At 37.3% G+C, this 12,432-nt stretch overlaps 1 protein-coding gene and 1 pseudogene across 1 annotated transcript; both read right to left on the bottom strand.

Moving 5' to 3' along the window:
• Nucleotides 1-2,994, bottom strand: part of LOC117617283 — an 11,000-nt pseudogene extending 8,006 nt beyond the window's left edge.
• Nucleotides 2,995-4,697: 1,703 nt separating this feature from the next.
• LOC117620158 (box C/D snoRNA protein 1) lies at nucleotides 4,698-8,268 on the bottom strand. The gene is made up of 5 exons (XM_034350289.1): nucleotides 7,980-8,268; nucleotides 7,213-7,414; nucleotides 6,779-6,847; nucleotides 6,544-6,676; nucleotides 4,698-5,892 (listed from the first exon to the last, which is right to left on the bottom strand). Exons 1-5 carry the CDS (start codon nucleotides 8,206-8,208, stop codon nucleotides 5,278-5,280), a joined length of 1,248 nt encoding a protein of 415 aa, XP_034206180.1. The 5' UTR covers nucleotides 8,209-8,268; the 3' UTR covers nucleotides 4,698-5,277.
• Between the last annotated feature and the right edge of the window lie 4,164 nt (nucleotides 8,269-12,432).

The following is a 12,432-nucleotide window of genomic DNA, read 5'->3' as shown; positions in this document are numbered from 1 at the left end:
TTTAATGATGCAACCGACATATCATTTGTGGTCTCCAAGGGGGAGTGTTGTAAAGTCAACAATGTGGATCCCAAAATGGCAAGCCCCACTACCCAATTGATTGAAGAATATTAATGATGTTTGTCTGCCAATTATTCGAGTGAAGCCAAATGCTTGTGAAGTGAACAGCCAATGTCTTTGGCCTATAAATAGATACCTCCATCAGTAGAAGAGGGTGCTTAGAGAAGAGGAAGAGAAGGAAGAAAGAAGGTGAGTGAGTGGAGAGGAAAGAGAGCAGAGAGAAATTCTCCAAGAGAGAAAATTCAGTGAGCTACACATATTGTAAACACTAAAGTTGTAGCCCTATTATTTTATATAGTGGAAAAGTTACTGCTGCTGCTCTCTGAGGACGTAGGCATAGCCGAACCTCGTTAGATACTGTGTCTCATCTACTTTACATGCAGCTCAATATTTTAGCACATATTCCGTTCATTTTACAACACGCTACCCTTTATTTTATTTTCCATTAAAAGAAAGAAAGAGAAGAGTGATAAGTGCTGAAAAGGTAAGGACGAAATCCTATCCTATCAACGGAATGAGAAAGGGGAGGATGAAATCCTATCCTATTAATCCTAGCAAAGAACAAGTAAAGGTTCACATCGATGGGCCCTAAACCTTTTTGTTTATGAATTTATTTATCTTTTACCAATTGAACATGTAATATTTTAAAAATATTTTTGAAATAATTAAAGCCACATTTTATTGAAACTTGAAAAGCAAGTAAAAATATAATAGGGAAATGAGGTATTTTCTTAATGTGCCAACCTGATACTTGTCCCTGTATAATTTCACAGCATATGCATGAGCAAGTAGTAGATGATGACCCACAATGTAAGGCTCAATGGCAGAGTTGCCGGAGGTGCAGTTTCCGACGTAGTTTGAACATCGACCCGGTGCATAAGTGCCGCCGTTGTATCCATTAACACAATATGTAACAGGCTCATTCAATGTCACCCAATGCTTGACCCAGTCGCCAAATGTTTTGAAATAAAAATTGGCGTAGTCTTGAAAATCATCACTATTGGTGGAATTAAATTATAATTTATGTCCATAATATTCGATTATAATATATATATATATGTATGAATTCTGGTTAATTAATTTTTATCCGTTACTTACACAATCTTAGGGCTCAAAAATCCATCATACTCGTCTTCAAGTGTTTGTGGTAGATCCCAATGGAAAAGGGTGACAGAAGGCGCTATTCCTGTAGACATGGAATAACACAGATAAGCAAGAGAATTATTGAAAAGAATGGGCAAAAAAAGAAGAGATATTTAGGGCCAGTTTGACATTACCGTGCTGTGAAAATAATTGCTATCAGATTTGCTGTGAGAGAAATCTGCTGTGAGGGAAAGCAATTTGGTGTTTGGTAAAATTTTTGTTAAAAGTGTTGTTGATATTGATTTTACGCATAATTAGAAAATGATTGCCACATAATCATTAAACTCAGCACCTCTTCGAAACTGATTCCTGCTTAATTATAAAATGAAAGCACTTCATTAGCTGCTTTCCCTTCTAACTTTCTCTCACATCAATTTTTAACAATAAGTGATTTTCTCATAGTTTACCAAACGGGTTGTGCTTCTCAAAATTTTTAAAAAATCATTTATTACCCCAAATAAGCAATGTCAAACGGGTACTTAGTCATATACCCATTCTTAGCACTAAAACTATAAATAAACCCTAAACTATTTAATTTTTATAAACATACCCAAAAAACCCCCAAAAAGATACAGCTAGCCCTATTGAATTTAACAGTCCCGATCTCTTGGACCACAGGAGTCCAAGAGATTGTGGTCACCCACCGTTGGATATTAATCCAATTGTTCAAAAAAGTTTCTTAAAAGGAGTGTAAGAGTGAGTGAACCGTTGAATTTACATCCAATGGTGAGTGACCACAAATCTCTTGGACAACTGTAGTTCAAGAGATCAGGAATGTTGGATTTAATTTTGATTATTAAATTACTTTAATGCTCTATTGAGTGTTTTGGGTTTTTTTATGAGTTTTTGGGTTGGACTTGCTTTAAGAAATCAATGACATTTTTGTAATTTAAAAGAATTTAAGAGCTTTTTTGTTATGTTGTAAATGAATTTTGAGTGTGTTTCTAAAGTCCATTTCATATAGAATATTTTTATAATTTAAACTTCTATGTTGGGTATAATAGTGAATCTCCCAAAAAAAAAAAAATTATGTACCATTCGATAAGAGCTCATCTATAAGATTGTTGTAGAATTTGACGCCTTCTTAGTTCACTCCACCTTTAAATCATATGAATGTAATGCAGGATCCGTTGATGCATAAATGAATGGTCTTACTAGGTAGTATTCTTGGCCATGAGATTGAAAATCTGAAGGAGTCCAAGCCGATCTTTTTAATCAATTTTACGTCCTCCTGTGCGTGGAGTAGATGAAATTATTCATTTTGATAAATAAAAAAACATATGCAATAATATATATATATATATATATATATATATATATATATATGTAGCGAACATACCCTATAGTGATGGTAAAAATCATTGGCTACATCCCCATTACTACCATCGGAAATTTTTTCTGCCATGAAAATTTTAAAATTATCAGACAATTTTGAGAGAGAGAGAGAGAGAGAGAGAGAGAGAGAGAGAGAGAGACCTGGATGCTTCCTAGTGAAGGTATCCCATATACTTAGTCCCCTTCCATGGGTAAGAGCTGCTCCTTCAGACTAATAAGAAAGTGGGAAACAAATAGTTAAGTGGGTGCTAGCTTTTGCTCTTTGTCTGAACATAAATAAATAAACACCTGATAAGCAGCTGAACCAGCTCCAAATACGAACCCAGCTGGGAAGCTAGTTCGATTCAATAGCATTGAGTCAGGACTCGGTTTCACAGCAGCCCCATGAGCAGCAGCAGTTGATAAGGCAAGAGTTATGAGGCACAAAAGAAGATGATGATTTCCTTCAACACCCATTATTCTATTCTTATTAGCCCCCTCCCCTCTACGAACCTTCAATTCAAGCTCTCATATATTATATTAAATATAGATGGAGCTCAAAATTTGACAACCTCAATAATTCACAGGCCCTACCTAGTACCTACTATATAAAAAGCCTCATGTTTCTCTCATGGACGTGTTGTATATTATTTAATTACCATTCAATTTAAATCTTATCGATAAAAAAGTGAAGCAAACAAAAAAAAAAAACACAATTTAGCTCTGGCTAGTCAGCTTCCGTAGTGAGGGACATAACACCAATTATTGTACTCAGCATCTACAATCATGTTCTCTATTTTTTAATTAAAATTTAGCTAAAAACACACTAAAGTTATTTTAGGAGCTCTTTATAAAATTTTATTTTCAATTATACTCTCTAGTTTATGGAGTCATAAATGCTAGAATTATATTTTAATTCAACATAAATGGTCCATCTATATGAAAAAATAATATAAAAATGGACAATATTGATTAAAGGTTTAAAAAAATTCATTCAATAAGGTAGCACTAAATTATAGGAGAGTTCATTCTCTCTTCTCAGATTTAAGAGCTCCTGGAGGTCTCCCTATTTTAGGAGTTGGATAGAGAGCATGGTTGGATGTGAGTTTTCTTACCTCCTCCCTAAATTTTATCTAAAGAGATGGTTTAGAAAGTTCATTGTGAATGCTCTAAGGTAAAGAAAAAAGGATTGACGTTTAGGGGAAACCCTTCTCACAGAATTGGGTATGACAATGACATGATTTAAATGGAATTTGAGATTTTTTGCAGAATTGGGTATGACAATGACATGATTTGAATGGAATTTGAGACTTTGGCCTAAGTAGGGAAGGTAGTTTTCTCATATTACCAAAATATCATGGGAATTCAAACATAAGACTGATTACTTCAAGTTTCCTTTATTAGTTAATTTGATTTCGAGACTTCGGATTAGTAGATTGAAGAGCAAAAAGGCATACTTTTTCGATATACCTGAAAAAATGATAAACAGTATTGCGAGAAGTCAAAAAATTTCAATGATGATGACCATGATATTCGAAGCCTCTATTTAGATTTAGACTAACTTCTTAATGAGAAGAATTCAGGAGTAAAATAAAAAACTTTTTCCAACTTATAAAAACTATCTGATAGTTATTTTGCATGGTGCGTTAAGTTGGCAAGTACGATCTTGCCAAAAATAAAAAAAAGTTAGCAAGTAAGAAACCCGAAGTAATATAAAGGCTCTTTAATTTTAACCCATAAAAAACTTAACTAATTTGGAAAAAAGATAATTAATTTTGCTTAATTAATATAAAACCAAAGCCACCTAATTTTACCAAAAGGACATCCAACAACCCTAAAATTACTACATGTGCCATTGTAGAATTGTACCAGAAGGGTAGAATTGTCTTATCAGTTGTTATTTTTTACCTGGCCCAACGAATCTGGGCCTCTCTTTGGGCTAATCCAAAATAGTAGTTTTTTCATAGGTATTAAAACTAAAACCAAAATATCCAATATCTTACAAACTAATTAATAAAGTTAATTATGTCTAAAACCTAATTTTTCTTATAAATAAACACTTGTAGTAGTTTTACTTCTTCCAAGGTCCTGATAGGCCCTCATGCTTTACAAATTGCATATCCTCCAACCAAAGCCTATTTAAAATTTGAGAATTTCTTTCTTCTCGGTCACAACAGACATTGGGCAAAGAACTTATGCTGCAATCAAAGTATGAAACTTCAGTATTCAATTTACAGTAAAGCTGTATATCTTGCAACCAATGTTGCATATGCATCAACTTCAAAGCAGTAAATATCGGAGCCGTATTTAGTAGGGGCAAATTGCCAGGATCACAGAATTCATCTCTCTGAACCATTTCAAAGAATCAAATGATAAAACCTGACAACCTTCGATCATCCGAATGGGTAAAGTTGCAAGGATATCCAAACTTCTTAATTGCGCCAAGCTCAAGGAACTAGACTCCGATCCAGATAGTACCATGTTTCAGAACTTCAGGAATGTACAAACTTGAAATTGTAGAACCCAGTAAGCATCACCAGTATTAGCTTGTCACACGACAGGAGATGGAAAAGGTTAAGCAAGAAAACAAATAGTTTTAGCAAGTTATTACCAGCTAATTTAAGACTTTGCTCCAAAGAATATCTTATAACAGCAGAGTGGAATACACGCCCAAAATTGCAATTGGTAGCAAAATCCTTAGTTGATGCTCCTCTGGAAGTTCCCTCTTCTAATTCTTTTTGGGGAATGCTACAAGTCCAATTATTCTAAAATTTCCCCCTCCTCTATGTCGTCATCTGCTAATAAGAATTTCCTGACACTAGAAAGATTTCTTTCTTCTAATTCTTCCTTGGTTAATTCACCTTCCAAATCAAGAAAATCATCAGGATTAATTTCTGCAATTAGATTTGAGTACGTGTCTATTAAGCCTTGATCAAAATCAAAGTCCATGTCTTCAAAAAGCCCTTGTTCCTTAGCATTGGAGTCGGAATGCGAATCATTGTCAGTTGCCACTGTTGCAGGCAAAGTCCTAGTTAATGAATCATCTGGTGCTTTCTCACACCTGCTTCGACTGGAGATATGAGGCAGGGAACTTGAAGTCTCACGTTTCATGAGATCAAACACCTTAGGATAGCTGTTGTCTTCTTCTATTTCCTCCTCCTTAAAGGGAACACCTCCTGCGCTCGGATCATTTCTTCCATAAGTTTTAAGCTCTGGTTTGCAAAAAGAGGGAGTGGCATTTTTAACTACTTCAAAATCAAGACTGTGTGAAGGGAGAAAAACATAGATTACAGGATATTCCAAAATAACCAAGTTGGTTAACTGCTGCCTTATTGGAACTCTTATGTCCAACTCACATAAAGGTGACCTGGCGCCCTGTAATGACAGACAAAAGATTATGAGCCAGTATTCTATTATATTTCTGACACAAATAGTCCAAAGTATTATCAAAGCAGGTCAATTAGGATTAAAAGCCAACTCTAATTTGATGGAGACACAATATTTAGCCATCGAATCTACAAGTACAGCCATCTACCATATACAAATTATGCAAGTGCACGGTTATCTGTGTCTATTTACATTTCCTGCAAGAGAAGCGTGTCCAGAAAAGCCGAGCTTGTTGCAACTTCAGCACCCATAGCAAGTGGACAAAGGATATGTCACCCCAGAAGATTCAAAAGTGGTAGGAAATTGAAGGACATCAGCAAAAACGGTACCCAATCCATCATAGACACACAATGCAAGGTATAACCGGACATAATTATGCATGATATCATGCAGTAACATTAACAAGCCGAACCTAAATTATAATTAGGCCAGTTTATAAAAGCAGTCACGTCACTTACATTCAACTAAAACACAACCCAAGACTGCAGTTTTTGCATTAGGGCCAGAATAAACACTGACCGGTTATCGTTAACTGGGACCAAAGGGTGCCCAGCTGGAAAATTATTTTCGGGTTTGGACCTGATATTCTAGATGTTCACAGTAAATTAGTCAAAATCAACTACAAGACAAATTACAAACCTTTGGATATTTACGAATAAAAAGCCTGAGACAATCCAGCTGCTCTTCACAGAATGGTCTTAGCTGATGATTCCATGGACCAGGTTTTAGATGGTTCTCAATAATAGAGCAGAACTTCGTGTTTTCATTTACTCTGCGTGAACATCAAAATGCGCCAGTGGTCAAAATACATTACCCAAGCCTGGACTAAGAAATTAAAAAAACACTAGACTGCTCAAAGAGGGAAGTAGCTCACTCATGGTCAGTTAAAACAACATCCGTTGAATGAAATCGCCATTCAATCGTCCAGGAGATGCATTTCGTCCTGAAACAGATCAGACAATCAGAAATAAATATATTTTTTTCAAACACAACCTAATGGCCGATTAAATCCTCCTTTTAAAATCTTCAAATCAAAACCTCTTAGAATTCAAGTTTCCTGTACTACTAATGAAGAATCATAAGAAAAGTCAGTCAACATGTATGGTTAAGGCATGCATCATCTCCTTTCTATTTTTGTAATCCTTGCAACTTGACTGCTTATTGCATCATATCACAATGAAATTACGCAAACATGTCAAAGCACTTGACTCTAATCTAACTAAAAGGAAGTATCTCAAAGCATATGTAGGACCACTCAATAATCCATCCCCGTATCAATCTAAAGTGGAGAGCTTTGAGAAATTTTACCTTCGGTCATATCGAGTTTGATTTTTCTCCCTTTTTGACATTCCACTTGGTAGAAACAAGAGTTTCGTTCTGCGACTGGATGCAGCACCCCGGAGGCTTTTAAGGTGATCGGGTAGCCTATAATAATTATATCTGCATAACTTATTTCTCAATCTCTGAGCAGATTCAGAAACCCTCTTCACTTCCTCAAGTAAATTATAGTCTAGACACAGAATTTTCAATACAAATGCAATGGTTAAAATATGCAAGAACGAAGGAGCAAACTAAAGACAGTCGTTGAGATTTAAAGAAAACAATACAGTATGTTAAACATGCAAAAGGGTATTTAAATCAATCCCAGGAAAGAATAAAAGACAACAAAAGAATGAATTCGATCGTTTAATATCCCATACGTTATTTATCTTCAAACCTCCTAACAAGGTACTCAAAGTTTATGCAACCAACATGGCAAAATTACCAAGAAAACTTGTACTTTACCATGAAAAATTACAAGTGAAAGAACAAGCACTAAAGTTAACGAAAAGAAGTAAAAATTTCTTAGCCAAATGAACTCCCACAGCTAGAAACAATTGTGAACCATACAATAAGTATTCACTTCTAGGTGAGACATTCTCAAGCAGACTATGATCTACCAGTTAAAAATTCCAACGAAATTAAAAAGGGGACTGAGTTTAAAATCCAAATTTCAATTTTTCGTGTGGGAAAAAACGACTCGCAGAGATAATTACTTCTCTAACATAGAATAAATTTGAAAAGAGGAAAGGTACCAGAAAGGAGTTGATTATTGTCAATCTGAGAGAGCGGGACGAAGTTGGTTTGGTTCCTCTTGCCCGTACAACCAGTGCGAAGCTTGTGAGCTTTTACGCAGGGTAGGCTACAGGAACGTATGGAGCAACCTGGACATTTGTACTTGGATGGGTTCGCTTTGCACTCTTCGCATACTTGGGTGACTGTTGGGTTTGGTTTTGCAGAACCTGCTTCTCCTCCTTCCTCCATATTCGGTCCCTCACTAACTGATGCAGAGGTATGGGGAGGGACACTAGGGTTTATGACGAAGAGAGCAACGGCGTCGTTTTGACAGATAATTGCTCAATAAATACTTTGTTTTATCAGGACTCGGGAGTAACTCAATTTTGGTTTTTTATCTCATAAATGGTCTTCGTATTTTGAACCGAAAAATGAAGAACGATTTTTGTATTATTAAACTTGATTTTGGTCTACTTCCACTGGTTAGATCATGTCATGGTAGTTTGAATTTAAGACCTCCCGTCTGTAAATCAAGGTCTTTTTTCACTATGCTAGATCATGTTGACTTGGTCCAATATTTTCTAAACTTAATCAATAGGTCCATATTTCTAAACTTGATCAATATCATCCTCGTACCCTTACTATGCACATCAATATTATTCTCAACATTTATTTTTATAAAAACAATTAGATATTAGACATAAATATCCTTATTAATTAGTATTTGAGACAAACAGTATTTCTGTTTTCGTTTTAATACTTAGAAATTGAATTTTATTTTGAATTTGGCCAAAGAGGAGGCCCAGATTCATTGGCTCACCTTTCATAATCACTAAAAAGACAATTATACCCTTTTTGTTTAAAAGCCTGACCCAAATTTGTTGTTTTCTTTATGTTGATCAGATATATATATATATATATATATATATCTCTCTCTCCCCCTTCCCGCAGCAACGACGACCATATTGCCATGATATGCGATTATCGATCCAAGATCAAGAGACCAATCTGCAATGGAATTCTCAAGTTGCTTGACTCGCGGCTTATCAACCTGGTATGCAATTCTCAGTTTGACTGAGTTTACTAATCAATTGACTTGTGAATTAGTGGGTTTTGCCAATTCTGAGGATGATCAGTCATCTTTGTGATTGATATGGATCCTTAAAGTGTTTCGTTGGCATTGTTTGAATTGCATCTGTTTGTTGACGTGAGTCTCCTAATTAATCAAGGAGATTTACTTCCTTAATTAATTAAGGGATTTACTTTCCTATTTTTATATAGTTGACAAATCACTGTATAATTAAGAGATACTTTCCTAATTCTTTACTGTATCTAATTCCTTGTAAAGTACTCTGTAAACTCTTATATATACCTCATTATGGAGAAAAATAAAGTTAAAACCTAATACATTCAAACCATATTCATATTTTAGCATGGTATCAGAGCAATCGATCATCGGTTGTCTCAACTCCTCATATCAAACTTCCTCAAACACAAACCCTATATCATATTCCTTACCTTTATCTTTCCCAAATTCAGATCTCTATACACATATCCCTCATACCATCAAATTCCTAAACACATATTTTTTTTTTATCCTTCTGCTGCCATGGATATCGTCTCAACTTCCGAACACACCAAATCCACTCCACCATCCTCCCAAATTGTTACTATTCATAGTGACAACACTCCATTTCCGACCGGCATCATCTTGACTGAGACCAATTATGCCTTATGGTCTCAGGTCATGGAGATGCGTATTGCTGCCAGTGAAAAATTGGGGTACCTCACCGACGACGCCCCACAACCTTCTAAGCTCTCCTCCACCTACTCAAAATGGTGTACGAAGAACTTTCGGGTGAAGGGTGGCTCATTGACTCCATGTCTCTCGACTTGATGAGTCGTTTCATCCATTCAAGTACTGCCAAAGAAATCTGGATGCCGTGAAGAAAACCTACTTTGATGGTGAGGATGAAACTTTCCTTTTTGATCTCAACAAACGGGCGTTCACCACCCCTGTCCATAAATACTATAGCTAGCTGCAAACCATCTTTCAGGAGATTGATCACCGCACTCTCAATCACATGCACTGCAACGCCAACGTGACTGAACGTCAAATAGAACTGGATTTTCTTTGTGTTCACCTTTTTCTTGTTGGGCTCGACCCTCAGTTTGATCAAGTTCGGGGGAAATCCTGTGCAAAGATCCCAAATTAGACCTTGACCAAACCTTTGCATATGTTCATCGCGAAGCTCAACAACGACTGACCATGACCAGTACTCCAGACACTGATGTCCTGGCCACCCAACGTCCACAGGGTCCTCCGACTTCTACCAATGGTGCTTCTCAGACTCAAGTCACAAGCTCTCGTCCGGAACGCAAATGCACTCACTGTGGTGGAAGCAAACATACCATTGTTGGCTGTTACAAATTGATTAGGTACCCCGATTGGTGGGACCACTCCAAAGCTCCACGCAAGAATAGAGGAAAATCACTCAACACATCTTCCGACTCAGCTCCTGTAAGTATTGCAGTTCCAACCGCACCGGCTCCTGCCTTTGCCTTTGTAGCCACAATAGGTACCCAAGGTTATGTTTCGCATAGTTCTTCAAAGAAACACACATGGGTCATTGACACCGGAGCCACTGATCACATGACCTTTGATCCTGGACAACTTACCTCTCATACACCGTATTCTCAATCAGTGGTGTCTAATGTCAATGGTACCCCATCTCCAGTAATTGGGGAGGGTTCCCTCTCTCTCTCTCTGACTCCCTCACTTTGGATTCTGTGTTGATTGTTCCATCCTTACATCATAATCTCTTGTCTATTGCCCAAATTACTACGGTTTTGAATTGCATTATAACCTTTTGGCCTACTGATTGTGTTTTTTAGGACATCTCAGGAGCAAGACGATTGGTTGTGGTACTAGGAGGGGCAAACTCTATTATCTGGACTTGGCATCTGACAGTGAAGCCAACCTCAATCATGCTTACAAAATTGGGGGTACGAGTGTTGAGAAGAAAACTTCATAAGTATGTTTATGGCATCGCCGTCTTGGACATGCTTCATTTGTATATTTACAGAAGCTATTTCCTTCCTTATTTTCCAATTTAGATTTTTCCAGTTTTAAGTGTGACATTTGTGAACTGGCCAAGAGCCATCGTGTCCTTTTTCCCTTAAGTTCAAATAAAAGTTTGGTTCCTTTTTCACTTGTTCATTCTGATGTTTGGGGCCCTACTAAGATTACCACTCCAGGGGGAGCTACATATTTTGTCACGTTCATTGATGATTGCACATGCATGACCTGGGTTTCCCTTCTCCAAACAAAAGAGGAAGTCAGTTCCAAATTTCAACAGCTCTATCAAATGGTAGAGATACAATTTCATACTAAAATTCAGGTTCTTCGGTCCGATAATGGAGGAGAATTTCTCAACCATAACCTTAATAAGTTCTTACAAGATCATGGCATCCTTCACCAACGCTCATGTCCTTACACCACCCAATAGAATGGTGTGGCTGAATGAAAGAATATACACTTATTGGAAGTAGTTCGTGCCTCTCTTTTTGGTGCCAATATGCCTAGGCCCTTTTGGGGAGAAGCCGTCATCTCCGCAGTATACCTTATCAATCAGATTCCCTCTAGGATCCTAAATTTCTAAACCCCCCTTGAAACATTCCACCACCATATCCAAATACCTCCTACCCAAAACTTGGAACCCCGGACCTTTGGCTGTGTGGTATTTGTCCACTTATCAACAAATTGGATCCCCACGTCGAAAAATGTGTTTTCATCGGTTATGCACCTCATTAGAAAGGGTGTCGGTGTTATCATCCTCCGAGTCAGAAAGTCTATACTTCTATGGATGTTGTGTTCCGGGAATCCGACATATATTTTTCAGCCGTCCAGGAGGAGAATCAGGATGCTCACACTTCTCAAATTTCAGAATTTTGTTATGCAGAAACGTCACAGACAGAAAACGATCGGTCGCTTGTTCGCCCGATGCAAGAGACCGATCGCCTACCGAAAATTATACTCTGCCTAAAAGCGACTGGTTGCATGTTGAAAGTGACCGGTCGCCCCCCGAAAATCCAACTATGCCCAAAAGCAACCGGTCGCTAGAGGACAGCGACCAGTCGTCTCCCTGCTGTCAAACTCAGGAGGAAAATATTGAGGAGTTTTTGCCCGCTCCGGATAATTCTTCAATGCCAGTACAACACTAATCACCTACTGAGGACGTCATTCATGTAAGGACATTAATGGTGAATGCCCGTTTGTTGAGATCAAAAAGGAAAGTTTCATCCCCACCATCAAAGTAGGTTTTCTTCACGGCATCCCAGATTTCTTTGGCGGTNCTTAAACGGATGAAACGACTCATCAAGTCTGGAGACATGGAGTCAATGAGCCACCCCTTTCACCCGAAAGTTCTCCGTACACCATTTTGAGTAGGTGGAGGAGAGCTTAAAAGGTTG

Source organism: Prunus dulcis, chromosome 2, assembly GCF_902201215.1.
Source record: "Prunus dulcis chromosome 2, ALMONDv2, whole genome shotgun sequence".
NCBI classification, from domain to species: domain Eukaryota; kingdom Viridiplantae; phylum Streptophyta; class Magnoliopsida; order Rosales; family Rosaceae; genus Prunus; species Prunus dulcis.
Note: the sequence above shows the minus strand (reverse complement) of the source record. Positions and strands in the feature narration are given on the sequence as shown.